Source organism: Suillus bovinus (genome assembly GCF_016758785.1).
Source record: "Suillus bovinus strain UH-Sbo-P2 chromosome Unknown EDB93scaffold_31, whole genome shotgun sequence".
NCBI classification, from domain to species: Eukaryota; Fungi; Basidiomycota; class Agaricomycetes; order Boletales; family Suillaceae; genus Suillus; species Suillus bovinus.
Genome location: NW_024542087.1, coordinates 63,445 through 83,983, shown reverse-complemented (window position 1 = coordinate 83,983; position 20,539 = coordinate 63,445). Strand labels below are relative to the sequence as shown.

The following is a 20,539-nucleotide window of genomic DNA, read 5'->3' as shown; positions in this document are numbered from 1 at the left end:
TACGGTCGTTGGTCTTACTAGTAAATTTTCGCACGCTCCCGGTGACCGGCTGTTCTCGTTCGCTTCAGATGCTACAAGCAACCTCCACCAGCAAGGGCACTGCATGGCAGATCGATACTGCGCTAGGGTCTTGGCCTTCGAGATATGACAGGGTCATCGAAGACCACCAAATCCTTCTGAAAGCATTGAGGTGGGAAAACACTTATCAAATCAACATCAACCTAAATCATCTTGAACGAACACCGTGACGGGTGTGGCCGCGTCTGAGCTTGCAGGACCTGCGACGAGCGGTAGGATCTAGAAATAAACGATACAACATGTACGGACACCCCACTGAAGCCCTAGTCTTCGATTCCGGGTACTTTTATGTTATCATCAAATCAGCTAGAAGTCGACCGAACTCTCTTCAGCATCTCGAAAGCATTTTCTGTGGGTCGCTTATCCTTAGCAAGTTAACTCGAGACTCCCGATCCCTCTGGAATTGCGTGATTATGTCTGGGTCCCAATCTGAAGACGGGGGTCAACTGGTACCATGTTTCAGCGTCCTCATGGCCCCGAGATATTTTGGACATGATCCAAATACGCCAGCGCCACCAAGCCGGTGGGGTCACCCAGAGTTATTTGTGCTTGAGCGCTGACATGATTTAGATACTAGATACTAATACGCTCATTTATTTCATCTCATGAATAATTTTGAACACTTCGAGCGGGTGATCACACTGAATTAGCGTCTTGTGTGATCGCAGAACGAGCACTTTTCTGCGGTCGTTTGCAGGTCAATTGCATTCAACACGGCATCAGCTTCAAAGCCCAGATAGCTATTAGTTCGTGGTATAAGACCCCGTTTTTGTACGATAAAATCGTCACTCAAATACTTAGAGGGATTTCTTGCAGCATTGAGCAAGTACTGCTCACATGTTGTTGAACGTTTGTGTCAACGGTCTACTCCGGGGCGTCCCACAATTAATAATTTAATAATACAATCTTTATCTCATGACCGTGGACTCTGGAGCGCTCAATCATGATACATGACATGAAACCAGCTACTAGTAAAACGTTGGCGAAACATTTCCCATTGTTGTGACCCACTACGGCATGAAGCTACTTATATCGCGTTCGACATCACGCACGTTCGTCCCACCCAACCAGTTCGCGACTGGAGCAGTCCTTAGATACTGCTGTCGCCTACTTGCATTCGATGGAACGATGCACGTTACTACGAGCTACAGACTGGTTTGTATAACTCTAGTAACGAAACTGCCAAAGCAGCAGTAAATGGTAGCTAGCAGGCCAGCCTGGCCTGTGACTTGCCTTGCCAGGAAGTGAACGTTGCAGCTGGCAGTGCCACCTGTTCAAATCGCTGGCGGCTGGAAATTATCGGGATCTTTTGCTTGAACGTTCGTCTCGACAGTGGTCGTTTTGAACGTTTATTGATAACCGGTGTTTTGCCGAATGCCGCGGTGAGCAATTCTACAGAAAGGAGAGATATCATATATGAATTGTGGACTAGCTGAAGTCGAAAAATAAACCCACCTTCCTTCATCATGTGCATACCATTTGTCTATGCTCTCGTATTCACAGAGATGGCTCTGGTTTACGCATCACCGTCTCAGGGTCCATTCCGAACTGCGTCTAACAATCATCAGTTCTATGATATACAGGTGCGTCACAGTAGTGCGCTCAAGATCTTGGCTTATACAAATCGTAACTCAGGCTCATCGCGGAGGGAGAGGAAATGCTGTTGAGAGCACTCTACCGAGCTTCGCATGGTATAGTGGATGGGTCGATGTTTGATTCACCTCAAGCAAATTCCCGTCACAGGGGTCTCATCGACGGCGCCACTACACTCGAACTAGACAATGGCATCACTCAAGCAAGCTTTCACTTGTCAGGTCACACGCTTTTCTGACAGGGCTTACAGGATGGTGAAGTCGTTGTATGGCATGACGAGAGTATATTGCCAGAAAAGTGCTCTGACACTGCACCAGTGGTGAGCAGTATTGTAGCATGAGGTGTGACGGTTGACTGACCAGCACAGGTCCCAGATGATCCCGCATATCCTTATGTCGGAAAGTTTATCTCAAATCTGACGTTGGCTCAGATAAAGACTCTCGATTGTGGGTCAAAGCGCCAAACCAATTATCGTATATACTCCCTTTTCATCTAAGGCCACTGTCTGAAGAATTTTATACAGCCCACCAGCTTATATATCCTGGAGCGCGGATATCCACATTACGGGAAGTTTTCGATTTTGTGTCCTGCGCAGATCAGTCCCATCAGATCCTTTGGAATATCGAGTCAAAAATCAACGCTCGATACCCAAATCAAACTGCTAGCGTGGATGATTTTGTCCAGAAGCAACATGAGATATTCATATCTAGCCCATACTACCAATCTATTACTGTGAGTATGGCTCTGTTACTACTACTCAATAGTCTAATTGCTTTGACAGTATCAAAGTTTTGACTGGCGAACTCTAGTAGCCATGAAGGTTTGTGTCTTACGTTCGTTTACTCTGCTTTATTGATCATCGGCTGAAGACTTTGGATGATAAACTTGTAACCTCTGCTCTTATCGACGAGTGAGTGAATTTCGAGTCAACATGTTGCGCGCCAACCATCACCATCCAGGGACACTGCTTTTACGTCGCATGGCTCGACTTCCCCTTGGCTGGCCGGCCTGCGCCTTGAATCATTTCCCGGACCATCCCTGCCCGAGCAAATAGCACAAGCCGCCCACGCTATACAAGCGGATATTTTATCTCCTACTGGAACATTCCTCATGCCCTCTTCATCCCGTGAGGGATCCTCTCACTTCACAACTCCTGAAATGATTAGCGAAGCTCACAGGCTCGGCATGAAAGTTGTACCTTGGACTGTGAGTACCTATCTATTTGTTCGCAATCATCAATGTTTACACATCAACCATTGCAGGTGAATGGCTTGGACCGCGTTGAGGAGCTCTTCAAGGATGGTTCAGATGGAATTATCACGGACTGTAAGTTCGAGTCATGACAAGTATCATTGATTACTCATGGAAGGCGTATCAGACCCAAATGTTGTCAGGCGGTGGGCCAAACAACGAGGACTTCGAGTGGCGCCTAAATATCCCAGACAACGTGTCTTCTCCTGCTTATACCAGCACATGCATTAGTCTTTTTGGTGTGATGCACTATAAGATAGATTATCATTTCTCCATTGGTGTAGATAGACTCAGAGATTTTGTATTTTCGGCATATGATTACCAGGCAGTTTGGCTTTTATCTGACACAAATTGAAAATGATATAATCAGGACATCACAGTGTGTCATGTATGTACTGTATTACCTACACAGCATAAACTCGCAAACTATTACTTTTGGATAATTTCGTGCAATTTCAGATTTCCAGTAATTTTCTTGCATTTCCCAAATGAAAAATACACCCTGTGGTATTTCAACAGAATCTGAAAATACAATCAAACTATCCTTTCATTGTGTTGCAAATATTGATCAACATGAGACTTAGTTGTGATTTTGTTCTGGTTGGCCTCAATGCTCTTGACTCTTGACCATGACTGTGCACCAGGATCCTCAATGCAAACACAATTGCTGGTGGTGTTACAATTGAAAGCTCTTGTTTATCATGCTAATCCCCCTCTCTATGTGCTTCAATGCTTGGTGACTTCAAAGGAGACTGTATTGAAATGAGTAGAGGCTAGGGTGAACTATTACATTGGGTATTGTGCTACCACTTGACTGTGTTTGTATTGACAATGTGGATACAGAAAGTTTTCAAGTGTCTTTGGGTGAACACAGGGCTTTTGGCCTGAAACAAAGGTCTGAACCTAGGCTTTAAGGTGAGCTGTGATCCCGAAGATTAGGAGTGTAGCAACATGTAAAGCAAAGCTTGATGCCCAAGGTTTAGGAGCGAAGGACTCACTTGGGTTTCTACCCCACCGGTGGCAGCATGTATCATGTGAATGGTTCGAGGGCTGGGGATGCTTGTATGTAGGGGGCACATATCATGGTGTGGTCTCTGAGATATAGTGAGAACTTGTCACTAGACCATCTGCCCATGGTCTTCACTACCTTGAAGGGGATGCCTTGTAGGAGGTACTCTAGCGTTCCTCCAATCCTTAACCTGTGTCCTTTAAGGTCTGGGAGCCCTGCTGCCGCTGCTATTGATGCTACTCATTTCATCACTTCTTTCTTTGATAGTGGGCACATGCCTTTGGGATGTTTCCAGGCAAACAGGTGAGAGTCATTGCTTGTGGGGTTGACACGTAATGTTACGACTTGGATGGTATCTGTTGGCGACACTCAAACAGAGCGTGTGTCGTCAACGGTCGAGGATGTCCTTGGGCTAGCCCAAGGTTAGGGGTCGTACTTGGCGGGTCTTCGGCAAGTACAATTTGACGCCTATGTCCAAATCGGGTAGCTTATGTCACGCGGGTGCGAGACGATAAGCTATATCGGCCTAGGCTTACGACACCCGAAGGTTAATCGTAAGGATCGTCGTTAATTAGAAGGACAGAAGTCCGACTAGTTAACAGGGGCTTTGCTTGTCGACGAAGTCGATGAGCAAAGGTCGAGACTATAGGCTTATCCGCGATGAGCAGATAAGAAGATAGAATATAGACTGCTGGCGAGGCAGAAAGGATCACTCAGTTAAGAGTTGGAGGTCAAGAACCAAGTAGATTCAAGTTAGGGAATATGGTACATGGTAGCGAGTTTATATAGAGGGCAGGAGACGTATTAGTGGGTGATAACTCGTACTACCGGGAGAGGCAATCGGTAAAGGGTATAACTATAACAGGAAGGCACGTTCGGTCGAGGTAGAACGTGCTAGATAAGAAAGTGAATCAAAGATCGAAATAAGAGGTGAAACGCGCAGGGGCACGATCGTGCAGCTGCGGATCTAAGTATAAGTCGCATGTGCGACTGCGCACCGAGTCAGAGATCAGGAAAGGAAACAGGGCAAAGGGGATGCGTCGTGCATCATATCATAGGTTACCGTCCAGACGGTAAAGGCAAGGGGGCTGTCCACAGGATCAGTCAGGTGGTGAAACGGAGCATGGGTATGCTTCGTCAGCGAAAGGGTCCGGCCAGATGTACTGGCTTTGCTGAAGCGACAGGTAGAGGGCGAAAGGGAATGCGAGGATGACAAGGATGACAAGGGTAAGGTCGGGGTAAGGGTATGACGCGAGGGCTGATACGAGGAGTATTAGGAGAAAATAGTAGGGGCCCAAGCGTCTAGATGTTCTTGTAACACGTAAATGATTTGATAGTGCAGCTTTTGGGTCACAGAGACTGTCTTGAGCTGCCCAAAAGGTGTCTTCCCCTGCTATGGGTGCCATCTTGGTACTTGGGATGTGAAACTTGGTGATGGGAAGTCTGTGTCGGTCAGTTGATTCTGATACATTTGATCTAGATATGTGCTTCTTAGGGTCGTAATCTTTAACCGTTTTTACAGTGAATTCACCCAGCCTCGCTATGCAGTAGAAGGTGGTGGTCAAACACGCTGTAGAAAGCTGATTCCCGCTGGGCTCAGCAGAAATCGTACTACCTAGACAACAAATATTTAGGTAGATCTTAGCATGACCTATGCTGCTATACTTGCAGAGCAAGTGTGTTTGATCCTAAAGGGATTGCTAATTGGTATCAGTAGTAAAAATGCGTCAGTAATGCAAATAACAAAATGTCTGATGGTGCGAAATGATGTCCGAAGGTACTTATCCAATGTCCGAAGCCAAAGTGCGATGTCCGAGATTTCGGACTTTCGGACTTCACAATAATAGGTTGGAAACTTTATAACGAGTGTCGGATTGTGAGCGGTATGTGCGAGTATAACAAGTGACGGAGTATGACAGTGAATGAATGGTAATATTTTGCAATGCAACTAAGAACTATGAGAATATTCTGGGTGATCCACAGAGTCGGGAAACTGCTCCTAACTACTGGATCATGATTGCTACAGGTCACTACAGAGTATTTAAGTAAGTACGTAGAAATTCGGAGTACTACAGGCGAAGATAGTAGCGATATATTTCGGGTCCAATGTCCTATGTAATAAGACACGAGGTGCTGCGGACATGTAATAATGCGGTCCGAATGTCAGAAAACGTGCACAGGAATAACTACGCACCTAGTGAGGCTAGTTCGGATGGACAAGACACGGGATGGACAAGTGCGCACAAAGTGCGATCGGCTGATGCGATGTCTGAAGGTCCGATGTGCCGGATCCGATACGGAGTGGCTTGGACATGTGCGAAGGTGCGTCGGACATGTGCGCATATGTTTTGGGTGTTGACGTGAGTATGGAAATACGTGGTTTTGAGCCCAACACCGCGACCATCGCTACAATGCATAGACTGCTGTGTCCAACAGTTTGTTCAGGTCTAAGTTCTCTCTAATGGATGTTAGGGCTAGTGGTGTAAATGGTAGACATTTCAGTTGCTTGAATGACTCGGGTGCACAAGCTTTTGCTCCTTCAAGCAGAGCTTTGAGCTCAAGTGGGGGAATTTGCCAAGGTCTGCCATGGAGGAGGTGCCAGGCTCTGATGCCTGCGGCGTAGTTGGCTAGTGCAGATCCTGAGTATGATCTGGCACAACTCAAAAGGAAGGAAAGTAATAGGGTGGGGGCTACTGGACATCACTGATCTTCTGCTATGTTGTTGGTATCGCAGAATACATGAAAAAATAATAGTCCTGCTCCATATAATTCTTTCATTGACTGCGCCCAGGATGATCCTATGACATTGAGAATGTGATCTAGCTGAGCTTTGGTGATTCCGGTATCTGTGTGCTGTCTGTTACAGCCACGAGCTCTGCTCTCCTTGGATTCATTCCTGATGGGGTCCATGACCTTAACCTGTCTCTTGCTAGGCAGTGTGGTTGAAGATATGAGGGGTGGGGTGTTAGTTCTGGTCTGTAGGTTTTGGGTGCCACTGTAGAGTGTGAGGGATTGGATGTGATGGGAGCTCCAAAGTGTGATGCCACCATGGAGTCAGATGTCTTGCAGTGCTTTGTTGATGAAGTCTTCTTCTTTGGTAAGCATGGCTCTGGCTCACTCTTCCACTTGCTGTTTGATGAGTTCTCTATTGATGATCTTATGTGCAGGAGTGGTGTAATTTCCATCTCGCAGGTGGCAGAGCTCAGCAGGTGAGAGTGGAGCTGTTGCATCAATAATGAATTTGTTAAGTTTGGGTGGAATATTGACTGGGGGTAGAAGAAATTCCTCTGGTCCGAGGATACCTCTGGATGGCTTGTCAGCTGGGTTGGAAGCACTCAGGACATATGTAGTAGTGATGTTGACATGCTGGGGCAGATTAATGAGGAACTCGTTGATTCTCCAAAATACCTGATTGACTGCTCTATTACGATGGTGATGTTTCCACCACCCTTTGACAATGCCTGTGTTGTCTCCGTGGATGAGGAAGTTGCTGCTAATGTCAGTGAGAGCAGTGATAGAGTATATGAGCAACTCAAAAGCGATTGCTTCCACCCATCCAATGTCTCTTTTTCCATTGGATGTTTGCCACCCTTGTATGAGTTGCCAGGCTCTCCAAAATTTTCCTATTATGATGCCAAGACCTATGCCAGAGCTGGCATCTGACAAAGCTAGTAGGTTTGTGAGAGGTGCTGCTGGGTAAATAGGTTTTGAAATGCCTGCCTGATTGTAGCAGTAGTGACCACCATTCTAGGTCTTCGGTCACGTGTTTTCCAGGCCTGTATGGAGTGAAAGGTTTGTTGCTACAAAATGACAGCATTTCTTCGAGGATCATCAAATAGGCCTTGCCTTGCAGGGCAGCTGCACATGTGTGTAATAACTTGTCATATAATTGTTGGACATCCTGTAAAATGTGCATGATGTGTTTCCTTCAGTTGTGGATAGCTTTGAGGTATTTGTCTCTTTTCTGGGTACTTAATCATAGCGGCGCTGGAAAGCGCCAGTCCCCGACTCCAAGAAACAACAATGTATAATGACAGCAAACAGTAATCAATATATGACATTCGAGACGTAGAACTATCAGGCTATTCGCAGGTCAAAGGTAGCACTGTTGTCTATTCCAGTCTACTCCTCATCAGTCCCCAGATCCATGTCGAATAAGTCACAACCCTTCGATGGCATCTTCGAGGTCTTAGTAGGTGACTGGCCTTGGAGCTTGTCGTCGGCCTTCCTTTTTCCTTTCAAATCATGCAGAGCTTTCTTCATGTAAGCTGCACATGGCAGCAGCTGCATACACCGCAGTATAAGTTGGTATGCACGGGAGCCATTAGTGTCGCGACTATTGGGCTGGGCATCTTTGGGAGGTCTGATGTTCCAACTGCCAGTGGTAATGACTGTCAGAGAAAGCCGAGGACAAGGAATGAACAGACATACAGTTTCAAGATGACTTCAACCTCCATGACATCGCCATCATGCAATTTAGTCCTGTAATTGCCCACATTGAGAAGAACCCCATGCTCGTTGCAAACATCTGGAGATTCGACCTTGGTGTCACCCAGCTGCGCGAGACCCAAGTAACGATTTTCAGGGTCATACAAATCATGGAGACGTAAACACCCTTGCCCGATAATATACATTTAATATTGTGATTGTGCCTGCAAAAGACAAGAATATATGGATTAAAATAATTTACATTTCCATCCCGACATGCAAGAACAATAGAGTTCGTTTCTTGATCAAAGTAAGAGGTCTCCACTATCTCATGCAGGAAAAGAAAACAACAATGATCATCGTTTCCATACTTATGACACACAGCCTGGCATGTATGTCATTGGAGCACTTCCCACAATGTTTTACCTCAGTCACAAAAGCTGCTTCCCAGCTATTCAATACATCTAAGGGCACGTCCAATGATTCGGGAGGACACAGCGGCCGTTGAACGCGAGGCTCAAAATCAGGGTCTACTTCATCCTCAACATCTGGAAGATGATGGTGAATAGCATCTTCAAAAAACCTGAAAAATTTATCCTGGTAGCTCAGGTCATTTCAAAGCTGGTCATGAAGCTCTGAAGGATTCACCCCACCTTGCAACCATATCAGAAAATGTCCATGAAGAACTCCTCTCTCAGTGAACTCACTCGTTCCATAGAATGCTCAAATGTGCCCTAGAATCCCACCACCATCGACAGAGTGACCATGATCAAAATCCCAACCCAAAAGATAACGGAAAAGACACTTGAAAGAGAACTCAAAAAATTCGGTGGCAGCAACAGGATCATGAGCGAGACGTGTGGCTTGAATGCGACCTGTGGGCATGCGAGGTAAGCGTTCTGAAAGATCAATAGAATAATCTCCATACATAACCTGAAATATCGGACTGTGAGCTGGATTTGGATTGAACATGAAGAAGATGTGCGGTAGGCTGAAATATCCATAGTAGTTTCAGATCTCATTCCTCACAAAGATCTTTGAAGCTTGCGAACCAGAAATGTGAGTGGACATGGCGTTGACTTGACGAAGGAGCTTGAGTGCATTCTGTTCGTCCGTACTGAGATTCAATAGCTTGCCTTCTTGTTCGAGCCGATTTGCAAGCCGTCTGAGCACATCGGGAGAGACACTGGTTAAATTATGAGCAACAGAGTCAAAGTTTGATTTGCACACAGCAAAATAGGTTTGCAGATGAGCCTGACGCCTCTGTAGCATATTCAACGTAACAAAAATGAAGGACTCGTGATACCGAAAACAATGATCCGAGATGTTGAGACAGTACTTGGCCTGGCGGTTGAACGACAACGGTATCAGCCGTGACTTGTCCTCGAAGCCACCAATTCCGTATGGATACAGTGTCGGATACATACCTGGAAAAAGACGGGGGTTGTTATACTCGGGGACAGCACTGGCACTGCAGTGGACAACAATATCAGGACATATCAGGTTTCGAACGGCAGAAGCCACGAACGTTCTGCCACTAACTTTGTCACATTCAGGATCAGACTCACCCATTTTTTCAAGCAGTGTTATCGTCTCACCATCTGCAACATTGCGCGCAGACATGTTTGGGGCTTGTAGAAATTTGGCAGGATGAGTTGCAAAACCAGAAGTCTTGGAACTGAAAACACGCTGAGTGTCGAGTTTGTGATCCTCCACAACTTGCTCGTGTAGACCAGGAAGGGAACCATCTGTGGGATATTGGTCCAATACAGACAAATCTAATTCAATGTCAGCATACAAATGATTGTGATTCTTCAACCACACGAGAAAAGACCAGATCTTCTGTTTGCGAACACGGAACAGTGTACCCATACACTTCAGATCAAACGGTTGAGGACCAATGAAAACAACACTCAGAAACCCGTTGATGTCCGTGGGAGTCCGTGGCAACACAGAAACGGTAGACATAACATTCATGTCATGAGCGCAGGTGTTTCCATAGAAAACCTTAGGCTGTGATGGGTCAGACAATTGAAATAAGCAGGTGACGTGCGCAGTAATAGAATAGATGGCACATATCTTCTCCTTGACCCATGTCAGGTCACGAAATTGGTCAGGGAGGGTGCCACGAAACAAACCATTCGCAAGCGCTAATGAAGGAATCTTCTCCTGCACCAAGGAACACCTGCAATGTGGGCATATTTTGAGTTCAACGGCCCTCGCGTTTTCAAACACAATACCACGCTTCTCCAGCACTAGACCATCGATCAGATTGTTGCCAAAAGTGAAACACGCTGACATGCCTTGAAGAATGCACTTTTTGATAACAAAGTCATCCGATACGCGGAGCAGATCTAAATTCAAAGACGAAATATCTCCTGATAGGCGAACATCAGTAGTGTCTCTGTCGTACTGCGAGCACACAGCACATACAGGCAGCTCAGTCCACATAGTACCTTTCATATAGCCATTCAAACACTCGAAAACAACCTCCTTTGAAACCGGCATTGGCCAATTGCGTTCTTGTTCTATGCGAACAGTATTTGCATCTGCCAACACTTTCTGTTTTCGTTCTAGACGGGCTGACCTGTGCTTGACGGACTGCGACACGATTTCGCGCGACAAACGTTCAGTCACGAGCGCACCAAACTCGTGAGTGATAATCTGATGGAAAATGTCCTGATCCGAAAGTGAGTCAAATGTCAAGAACGGAAAATATGCAAGATAAATATCACCCAAAATACTTGCTCCAGCATGAAACAGGGACAGTGCACGTTGTCGAACATAACCAGCAAGCGCATTGCACGTTTTTTGATGAGAGAGCCTGTTGTAGAGCGTGCAATAGCGGGGTGCGAGTTGGTGGATACATAGCTGGACATCAGTGCATCTCAGCTTCTCTAAACGGGAGGTGAGATCATTGACTGATGCCGAAATCCACTGGCAAAGACATGGCTTCAGATGCTCGCATAGCAGCTGAATCGATAGCAAGAGACACACTGATGACAGGAGGAGTGCATAGAGCAGTGGCTACCTCAGGACCATACAAGTTATGAAACTCGGCAGCAAGCAGAGTGCCCCACATTGTTGCACAGCCAGGTGGGATGGGAACTGTGGAGAGACTCTCGAAGAGGATGTCATCCGGCGTGCTTGAAAATTTCGTGCGTCTAGTGGTGAAATGAGAAGTGATTGCTGTTAATGCTACACTCCTTGTTTCGCACATCCAATTTTTTACTCACAACACGAAGCGCGGATTTTCGCAGTACAGGTACAGACAAAGCAGATAAATTTTCTGCATAGCAAGCATCCGGGTAAGAAAACCATTGAGGATTGTCTTTTAGCCTGGATGTAATACACAAGGCAGCAGTTGGGAGGGAAGTGCCTTGCCAAGCAGCAGCTCGATAAGTCTTAAAGTGCTTGAACACGCTACAATGCACGTACGTAGCAGACTCAAAATGTGCACAAGTGAAAGTCATCGAGACATCATCCACGTGGATAGAGAGACCTACCCCATCAAAAACCACAGCAACGGAGTGATGAAAGGGACCACATACGAGACACAAACTGTCACAGTGGGAGACGAGTGATAGTTGCAACCAACGAGAAAAAATTTCGGCTGTTGCATACACAGATTCGTTATATTGCGGGTAGTATAAAGCATCGTAGAACAGAGAATATTTTTGTATATCATGAAGAACATTATGAAGTGGACAGTCCTTAGCATCGAGAACACGAGGACATGTACTTGGGTGTTTCAAGAGAAACATGGACATGGTAAAATATAACTAAATACGAAGGTGGTCAATTCACTTATAACAAGCACACGGAGAGCAAAGAAAAGACATATGCAAATTTCTTCCTGTAAAGACGAGTCAGACAATCAAACGACCTGAGTGAACCGAATCGCGCACGCATCAATATCCATTAGTCATCATCAACTATACAGTTTTAACCAAAACATTCCCATTCCACGTATTGTGTTCCCACACATCAGCGTATAGGTGCCTGTACGTTTAGATTCGACAAAACCCTCTTCCCACTAAAGTGGGAGTCGGGGAATATACCAGTCTTTGATTCAGGTCCCAGATGAAACCTGTGTAGAGAGTCATCTCCTGAAATGGTTAGTCTTTGAGGACTTCCCACACAATGCCTAAATCATCTGAGGTTGCATCTATATCTTGCATGCTGAAGGAGAAAAGTCTGTCATGTGCCAATCTTGGTGAGCTCTGTGGTGAGTCTTTTATCGGCTGTGAACATTTCTCATTCTGCTCTTCTAGCTGGCCTGTTGTGGGTGATATGCCTCCAAACCACAGGTGTCACAACCCAATAACGAATTAACGTTGGGCAGAGACTAGGACTCAAACGAAGGTTATCGGACAAGAGGATAGTTGAGCAAGTACGTCTTGGATTGCTACAATGTAGATACAAGAGGTTTGAACTAAGGAACTATCGACCAAGACATGCTACCTATATACAACTATTGAAACAGAGATTGAAACTGAGTTACAACTACTAGCCAATCATAAAAAGAGAAAGGGAATCGTACCATAGAACATCGTAGAATATTAAAGAAGCATCACGTGACCATATCTTATCTTATCGTATCTAATCTAATCTATTCACAATCAAAGAACTCGTCTTCTTCATCTGTCACATCGAAGACATGTGTTGTGGGCGCTAATGGAATCTCTGAACTGGTAGACGCTTTCAGGGTAGGGTTAGGGTTAGGTTTAGGCGCTGTGTATTGGCGCTTAGGAAGATTCAAGAAAGAATAATGGTTTGTTAAAGGTACTCGTGACAACAGGCAAGCCTTTGTCTGATGCATGCCTTTCGATCCGAAATTAATGTACCAGTCTTCCCTTTGTTTTTTGAAACTGTTGAGGAATTCTCGCCTTACTGTGAGGAAAATGTGGTCATTGACCCATTTATCTAGGGGGCCAATGCCTTTGTGGTGGAAAATCTTGACCCCTGCATCTGAAATGTGACTGTAGACACCAGCCGACGGTGTTGCGCCAAATGCTGTGCAAGTGTCCACATAGAACTCTGTTGCTGAGGCACACACCATCCCTGCAGGCCATTGTGATGGGTGTAAAGGCACTGTTCAGTAAGCTTCTGCTACATCTTGTGTTGCTGCCTCTGAACCCAGTGGAAGGGTTGCAATGAGCTGGTAGACTGTCAAGAATTTTCCCCAAGTGGTGGGAAAATTGTTTGTGTCAATGAGCGAGTTGACTGAAGGGCTGGGGTACAGGAGGGTTGAAGAATGTGGAAATGGGAAGTTTTGGACTAATCAAAACTTGCCGGAATTCCCTGGTTTAGGGATGATGGATAGCAGTGAAGATTGGAAAGGACCTAGGAGGTTGTACGAGGTTTCAGCTGAAGATGGGCCTATGTACCTTCCTTTGGCTGACTCTTTTTGGATGATGCCCTCAAATTCATGCTTGTACTTGCTAATTGACTCTTTATTTGGGGGGGACTGTATAACTGTTACAGTGGGAAAATCTATACTGAAGCCCAGACGTAGGCCTTCTGGTACTTTGGTGAAATGCTCGAGGATGCCTGCTTGCTTGAGTTCCCAAGTCCATGCGCTCACCCTATATGGTGTTAGCAGCTGTCTCTTTCTGAGCTCTAGGGCATCTATGGGCTCTGTGGGTCATAGCTCCACAACCCAAACAGATATGGCAGTCGTCGTGCCTCAGGGCTGTACATCCTTTCTCTCTCTGCCAAGTGGTGCAGAGTTGCTTCTCATTTTTGGTCCAGAGTCCTTTGTGGATGTGCTTAGAGTAGGTTTCGTGCTGTTTGTCCCATGTCTGGACTGCAATGCACTTGGTGACACGATGTGGGTGTCTTCCAAGGCAAACTGCACAGCATGGGAGAGGACTGGACAAGGGGGGTGCATGAGAGGTGCGTACCTTCTTGTTGTTGTCAGGGAGGTCATCTGATGACTGGTGTGCTCTCTTTTGTCCTGCTGATTGTTGTGTAGCTATCGGCTGTTGGCGCCCTGAAGCATGGCTGCTTGCTATATAAGCATATCTGAGTTTGCGTGAAGATGATTGTTGTATGCAAGCAGTGCGTGATGGCCAACAGATCAGTTTTGTTGCGTTGTGATGACAGCATGGTGTGATGTAGTGTGAAGAACACGTTGAAGAACAATCAACTCAGCTCCAGGTCAAATGATAAATCAAAGGGAGGGACACAAGAAGCTGATATAGTGATCAATTGTGATGCCTAGGCTGCTATACCTGCAGGGATAAGCATATTTGATCCAAGGGGAAGCAAGGAAAACAAATCCACAGTTGCGCAGCGGCTGTGCGAGGCAAGCGACATGCATGCGAAGCGCAGGAACACAAAATGTGAAATGTAAAATAGCGAAAATGTGAAATGCAACTAGCAATGGATAAGGGCTCAATGAATGACAACAAAAGACTGCTAATAGATTCTGAATCTAGCTATGGACATGATGGGGGAACTCCACTAGGGTAAGGTGTGGTGTAGTAAAGAGTGAAAAATGTGGACCTATATATGTATCTCGCTAAGTGAGACTAAGCCGAGCCAAGTATGAGATAATGTATGTAATAATGTATGTAAGTCAGGGTCCATGCTCTAATATGGTGCCATATTGAATAAAATGCAAAAAAATACATACCAGTGAGACTTGCTGGACAGTGGATGGATGCTCCTAAATGATAGGGCAATGAAAGTGCAGGAAAGCATCTCCTGATATGGTAATAGCTGGGAAAAGGCTAGAGAATGATGCTCCAAGTTGGTGCTGCAAACCCAGGTGGTATGAACTGAAGTATAATGTGTTGCAAGCCTGCAATAGTGTAAATCTCTAGAACATTATGGTGTTGTTGGCATGTGGTGGCCAACAGATGGGAGGTATGACACAAGTGAATTGTGCAGTTAGGTAGAAGATAGTGGAGGGTGGTATTGGTAGGTTTTGATCAGTGGTTTATTTTTTGGAGGTGAAATGAAACATGGCTGACCTGAATGGCTTTCGCCATCTGTCTCTCTGATTGTTCATTGAATAATTCCTCCCTTGCTTCAATCAACAGGTCTTGGTTGATTTCCTCAAGGCTCCAACCTTGAGCTGTCCCTACTGTAAGGTGCCACCTGCATTGCTGCTGTGCTTGGTACAGAAGCAGTGCTCGCTGTTTGAGCTGGTCTGGTGCATGGTGCCAATGGTGGGTCTGCAGCACTGACCAGAATTGAATGTGCATGTTGACATGATCATCTGGCCAGTCTTGGATTCTCATCATGGAGATCATATGATGGGCCACTTCATTAAATTCTTTCCATGAGAGATTCTCATCTCTAATAACTGCTGCTGCCTTGGGGTCTTTGACGGCCACTGCTGGGATCCACATGTGAGCTCCATTAGCTTCTGGGAGTATGATGAGTGTGTCTGGTTCCACAATAAGCATTGCAGCTTTGGCATCATTCAACCCTGTGTTGGTGAAATAGTGCAGTTCACAAAAATTGCCCACTTTCATCTTTTAGATGGCATATGCTGCTGGGATGACACTAAGGTCAGAGGGAACTTTTCCATGCCAAATAAGTGCATACTTGTTCTTGTTCTTCTTCCACTCTTCTAGCTTGGTGGCCTCCTCTTCTTCCTGCTGGAGTTGTAGGTGTTGCTCTTCGTCTTCTTCTTTTTGAAGATATATGGCTTCTTGTCTCTATTGAATCATAGCCCAGCACTTCTTTTCCGTGTTGTTGGCTATGACCCAAAGAGAGTTCAGAGAGTGTGCTGCTTAATCGTCAGTAAGCCCATTTTCTATGAGCTGCTGTCAGGCCAACCTGTGTTCTTCTGCAGTATAGTCCGGCATGATAGCTTCATTAGGATTCTCTTGTAGCATAGTGAGCTTGTAAGTTATGCAAATACTAAGACCAGATATCTAGGAATCTAAAGTGAGCAACGACTGTGAGGTGGGCAGAAGCAACAGGTGCTGCATCACCTCACTTATTCACATGTAGACTATATTCTACATGAGCCTTGTGCCTTGGCAAGCTTAGAAAGCTGACCAGTCATAGATGTTGACAACTCAATGACTCGTTATCAATGTATGTGACAATTTAGTTGACCAATTTTGGGGCTGATGTTATACTACAATGTCTCACTCAGCTCAAAGAGGTTATTGGATTCTGAGGTTCAATATGTTATCATGTGCAAGACAGCTGCAACTCATGTATGTTGTCAATATTTCTTGATAAGTCGTTCTTCTGACTTGAATGCTTCTAGTACTCTGTGATGTCACCCAGCCTATCCATCAATCATCCACATGCCACCACTGCCATGCTCTCATATTGAGTCATTAACCAGAACTGATTTTACAAATCAGTTGAGTATGTTATGTGGCTGAAAATATGCACACATATTCACTTTATTTCAGTAGGGCTCTCTACTTTACTAAATTATGCCCAGACTCGACACTTCTAGTAAAATGTCCACACAATTTCTAAAAGCTGATGCCCCCATTGTTTTTTCTCCAGCCTAGGCACTCACCATCTCGATTACTCTCATCACAAGCTCTCAAGCCAGAACTTGCAGAGCACAGTACTGGCTGGCTGGGTGTTATGGATTATATCACTCAAATATCAGTCAATTGTACTCTGCTATACATCAGCAAACTAGTGGGTACTTGTACAAGATTGTACAAGGTTCACAGGCACACAAGGAAGTCCCCTCTTTACAGTCCTATTACAAGATAGTACAAGCTATCACAACCTGTACAAGCATCACAACTCATACAAGCACCACAATACAGACAAACAGAACACACTATGCGGAGTCTGCAGATGAGACACATTTTGCAGACAAGACATACTGTATAAGCTTATGTAATTTGTGGGACACCAGACAAGTATGTACAGGAAGCATGAATTGTGCTGATTATTGTAGATCATAAAACATGAGTATTACTATGCAAGATTATAAAATGATGTCGACATCCTCTAAATCACTGCCTCCTGCACTCGAGTCACCATGAACAAGCTCACCCATCCCAATACCAGCCCACAGCACCAGCATATCTTCAAGCTCATCACGACATTTAGGAATGTATATCAGTTTGTCCAAAGACTTCTGCAATGAGTTAAAGTCGTTCCTACATTTATCAGCGGAGAGGTCAGGTACTTTGTCGGTACCAGTTTCAGAAAACCCAGAGATGACACCCTTCATCTATTAACTGGTTAACAATGGAAAATAAAATAAATCACAGCATACCACAGCAGCCATGAGAATAAGCACGTTCGGAGGGATTCTGCCATGAAATTAATCTGTATTTTTGAGCGCCTTCTTGCTATTGCTAGAATAAAATGCAAGGCAGCCATCCATGAGAGCTTGTGACACAAAATTGTTCCATTTGCCCTAGAAAAAAATAAACAGTGAGCAGCCACATTGCAAGAGGTGATCACATACATTGGATGAGTCAGGAATACAAAGGTAACCACCAGTCTTGAGGAGCTTAGTGGTGGCTGTGATGATGTTGTAGAAAACCGATTCCCGCTGGGCTCAGCAGAAATCATACTACCTAGACAACAAATATTTAGGTAGATCTTTAGCACGACCTAGTCTGCTATACTTGCAGAGCAAGTGCGTTCGATCCTATAGGGGTAGCTGTTTGGTATTAGTTTTGATAGTTAGTTATCAGTGGTAGGAAGATAATCCGAAGCTCAGAACTACTTGTCCGAAGGGAAACTGTCGGGTCCAAAATTATCGGAGTCGGGTCGGTGTTACAAGAACATCTAGACGCTTGGGCCCCTACCATCTTTCTCCTAATCCTCCTTGTATCAGCCCTCGCGTCATACCCTTACCCCGACCTCACCCTTGTCATCCTTGTCATCCTCGCATTCCCTTTCGCCCTCTACCTGTTGCTTCAGCAAAGCCAGTACATCTGGCTGGACCCTTTCGCTGACGAAGCATACCCATGCTCCTGTTTCACCACCTGACTGATCCTGTGGACAGTCCCTTTGCCCTTACCGTCCGGACGGTAACCTATGATCTGATGCACGACGCATCCCCTTTGCCCCTTTTCCCTTTCTTGATCTCTGACTCGATGCGCAGTCACACATGCGACAGTATACTTAGATCTGCAGCTGCACGATCGTGCCCCTGCGCGTTTCACTTCTTATTTCGATCTTTAACTCACTTTCCTATCTAGCACGTTCTACCTCGACCGAATGTGCCTTCCTGTTATGGTTACACCCTTTACTGATTGCCTCTCCCGGTAGTACGAGTTATCACCCACTAATATGTTTCCTGTCCTCTATATAAACTCGCTACCATGTACTATATTCCCTAACTTGAATCTACTTGGTTCTTGACCTCCTACTCTCACCAGAGTGATCCTTTGTGCCTAGCCAGCAGTCTATATTCTATCTTCTTATCTGCTCTTCGCGGATAAGCCTATAGTCTCGACCTTTACTCATCGACTTCGTCGACGAGCAAAGCCCCTGTTAACTAGTCGGACTTCTGTCCTTCTGATTAACGACGATCTTACGATTAACCTTTGGGTGTCATAAGCCTAGGCCGATTTAGCTTATCGTCTCGCACCCGCGTAACATAAGCTACCCGATTTGGACATAGGCGTCAAATCTTACTTGCCGAAGCCTCGCCAAGTAAGACCCCTAACCTTGGGCAAGCCCAAGGACGTCCTCGACCATTGACGACACACGCTCTGTTTGAGCGTCGCCAACAGATACTATCCAAGTCGTAACAGTCGGGCGTCGGACTATGCGTTGGACTATCGGGAATGTGTCGGACAATAAAGGAATGTGTCGGAAGTGTGTTGGATTGTCGGTCAAATGAATGTCGGATGTATTGGAATGTTTCGGAGAAAAAGAGTGGATAGATATTTCGCAATACAATAAAGTACTTCTAATATCCAATGACTTCCATCCTACTACTGAGTAGGGAAAAGTAAGTAATGCAATAGGTAGGAAGTACTAGATATTAAATAGTGACCATGTAGAAATTTGGACTGCTATAGGCGAGAGTAGTAGCGAAATTTCGGGTCCGAAATCCTATGTAATAGGACATGTGGTACTGCGGACCATGAGAAAACATGTAATAACGCTGTATACAATGCTTAGCAAGTCAAAAGGAGTAAATGCGCACCTAGTGGGGATAGATGCGACTGGACAGGACATAGGGAGGACTGGTCCGATGCGCGGGAATGTTGGGTCGGGATCGGACATGCATCGGACTGTCGGACTCGGGTCGGGGTAGTTGGAAGTGCATCGGACAAATACTGTTTGACATCAGTATCAAAATAGCTGGTTCTGAGCCCAGCGCTGCGACCATCGTTACATCTCCTAGGAGCTTTAAATATTGACTGTCCTCAGTCACAATATCATCAATGAGCTGGGATATCAGATTGAAGGTTGGAGGTGTGCGGTTCTGCCAGTAAAATGGATCCGATGAATGCGAGGTGATAGGGGAAGTGATGCAATGATATGCAATGATGTCCGAAGGTATTGTGTCGGGTCCGATGCGTGGGAATTTCTGGGCATATGTCCGAAAATGTGTCGGCTCACATTCTGTCATCTTTTTCCAACTTTGTCAAATGTCCGAGTGTCCGATTGTCGAGTCCGATGTTTCCGAATGTCCAAAGTCTGTGGCCGATGCGTGGGAAAATCGGGTTTGGTAGCAGAGATGTGTGATTGTTTCGGAATGTCGCGACACGTACAACAATGATTCGAAAAATGCGAGGTATCTCAAGCATAGGGAAGCTGATGCGATGATGTGTGAGGGTGTCCGAAGGTGGTCCGATGCACGGGAACTTTCTGAGTGCATGTCCGAAAATGTGCTGGTATGCGTCTGTCAATGTTCTATCATCTTTTCACAACTTCTCTGCACAGTCGATCTCTGTCTTCATCGGCGAGGGTGCGAACTGTGCAATGTCTGGGCTTCTGATGCGATGTCCGAAGGTCCGATGTTCCGAATGTCCGAAGTCCGAAAATGTCCATTTGTCCCTATGTCTGTGTCGCAAGTTCGCTCTATATGTCCCCCACTAGGGTGCCTAAAAAAAACAAGAAAAATAATAATAATTGTAAGTGTGGCAAAAACACAAAATTTCGGATATCAAAATAATACTGGTTGCAGAGTACCATCTGACTTGTTTTCTTCGTGAAACTTCTGTTCTTCTTCTGTTTCTTGTTGCCTGTTTGTCCAAATTTCTAATT

General features: G+C 45.4%; 4 protein-coding genes across 4 annotated transcripts; 1 reads left to right on the top strand and 3 right to left on the bottom strand.

Annotated features, from left to right (window-relative positions):
• Positions 1 to 1,559: 1,559 nt before the first annotated feature.
• On the top strand, positions 1,560 to 3,238 carry EDB93DRAFT_1285019 (PLC-like phosphodiesterase). Its single transcript, XM_041454492.1, has 11 exons — positions 1,560 to 1,661; positions 1,714 to 1,769; positions 1,822 to 1,892; positions 1,932 to 1,990; positions 2,039 to 2,144; positions 2,195 to 2,403; positions 2,453 to 2,491; positions 2,541 to 2,581; positions 2,631 to 2,877; positions 2,934 to 2,997; positions 3,050 to 3,238. Exons 1-11 carry the CDS (start codon positions 1,584 to 1,586, stop codon positions 3,151 to 3,153), a joined length of 1,074 nt encoding a protein of 357 aa, XP_041307239.1. The 5' UTR covers positions 1,560 to 1,583; the 3' UTR covers positions 3,154 to 3,238.
• A 4,959-nt stretch (positions 3,239 to 8,197) lies between these two features.
• Positions 8,198 to 10,886, bottom strand: EDB93DRAFT_462806 (uncharacterized protein). Its single transcript, XM_041456460.1, has 4 exons — positions 10,793 to 10,886; positions 10,248 to 10,737; positions 8,363 to 8,382; positions 8,198 to 8,306 (listed from the first exon to the last, which is right to left on the bottom strand). Exons 2-3 carry the CDS (start codon positions 10,658 to 10,660, stop codon positions 8,367 to 8,369), a joined length of 429 nt encoding a protein of 142 aa, XP_041307238.1. The 5' UTR covers positions 10,661 to 10,737; positions 10,793 to 10,886; the 3' UTR covers positions 8,198 to 8,306; positions 8,363 to 8,366.
• Positions 10,887 to 15,483: 4,597 nt separating this feature from the next.
• EDB93DRAFT_1046174 (uncharacterized protein) lies at positions 15,484 to 15,849 on the bottom strand (the record flags this gene model as incomplete). Its single annotated transcript, XM_041444624.1, has 1 exon — positions 15,484 to 15,849. A coding segment is annotated over one exon (366 nt), but the record flags the coding sequence as incomplete, so codon positions are not given.
• Positions 15,850 to 16,212, bottom strand: EDB93DRAFT_1250786 (uncharacterized protein; the record flags this gene model as incomplete). Its single annotated transcript, XM_041453064.1, has 3 exons — positions 15,850 to 16,025; positions 16,081 to 16,103; positions 16,154 to 16,212. 3 exons carry the CDS (start codon positions 16,210 to 16,212, stop codon positions 15,850 to 15,852), a joined length of 258 nt encoding a protein of 85 aa, XP_041307236.1.
• Positions 16,213 to 20,539: the final 4,327 nt, after the last annotated feature.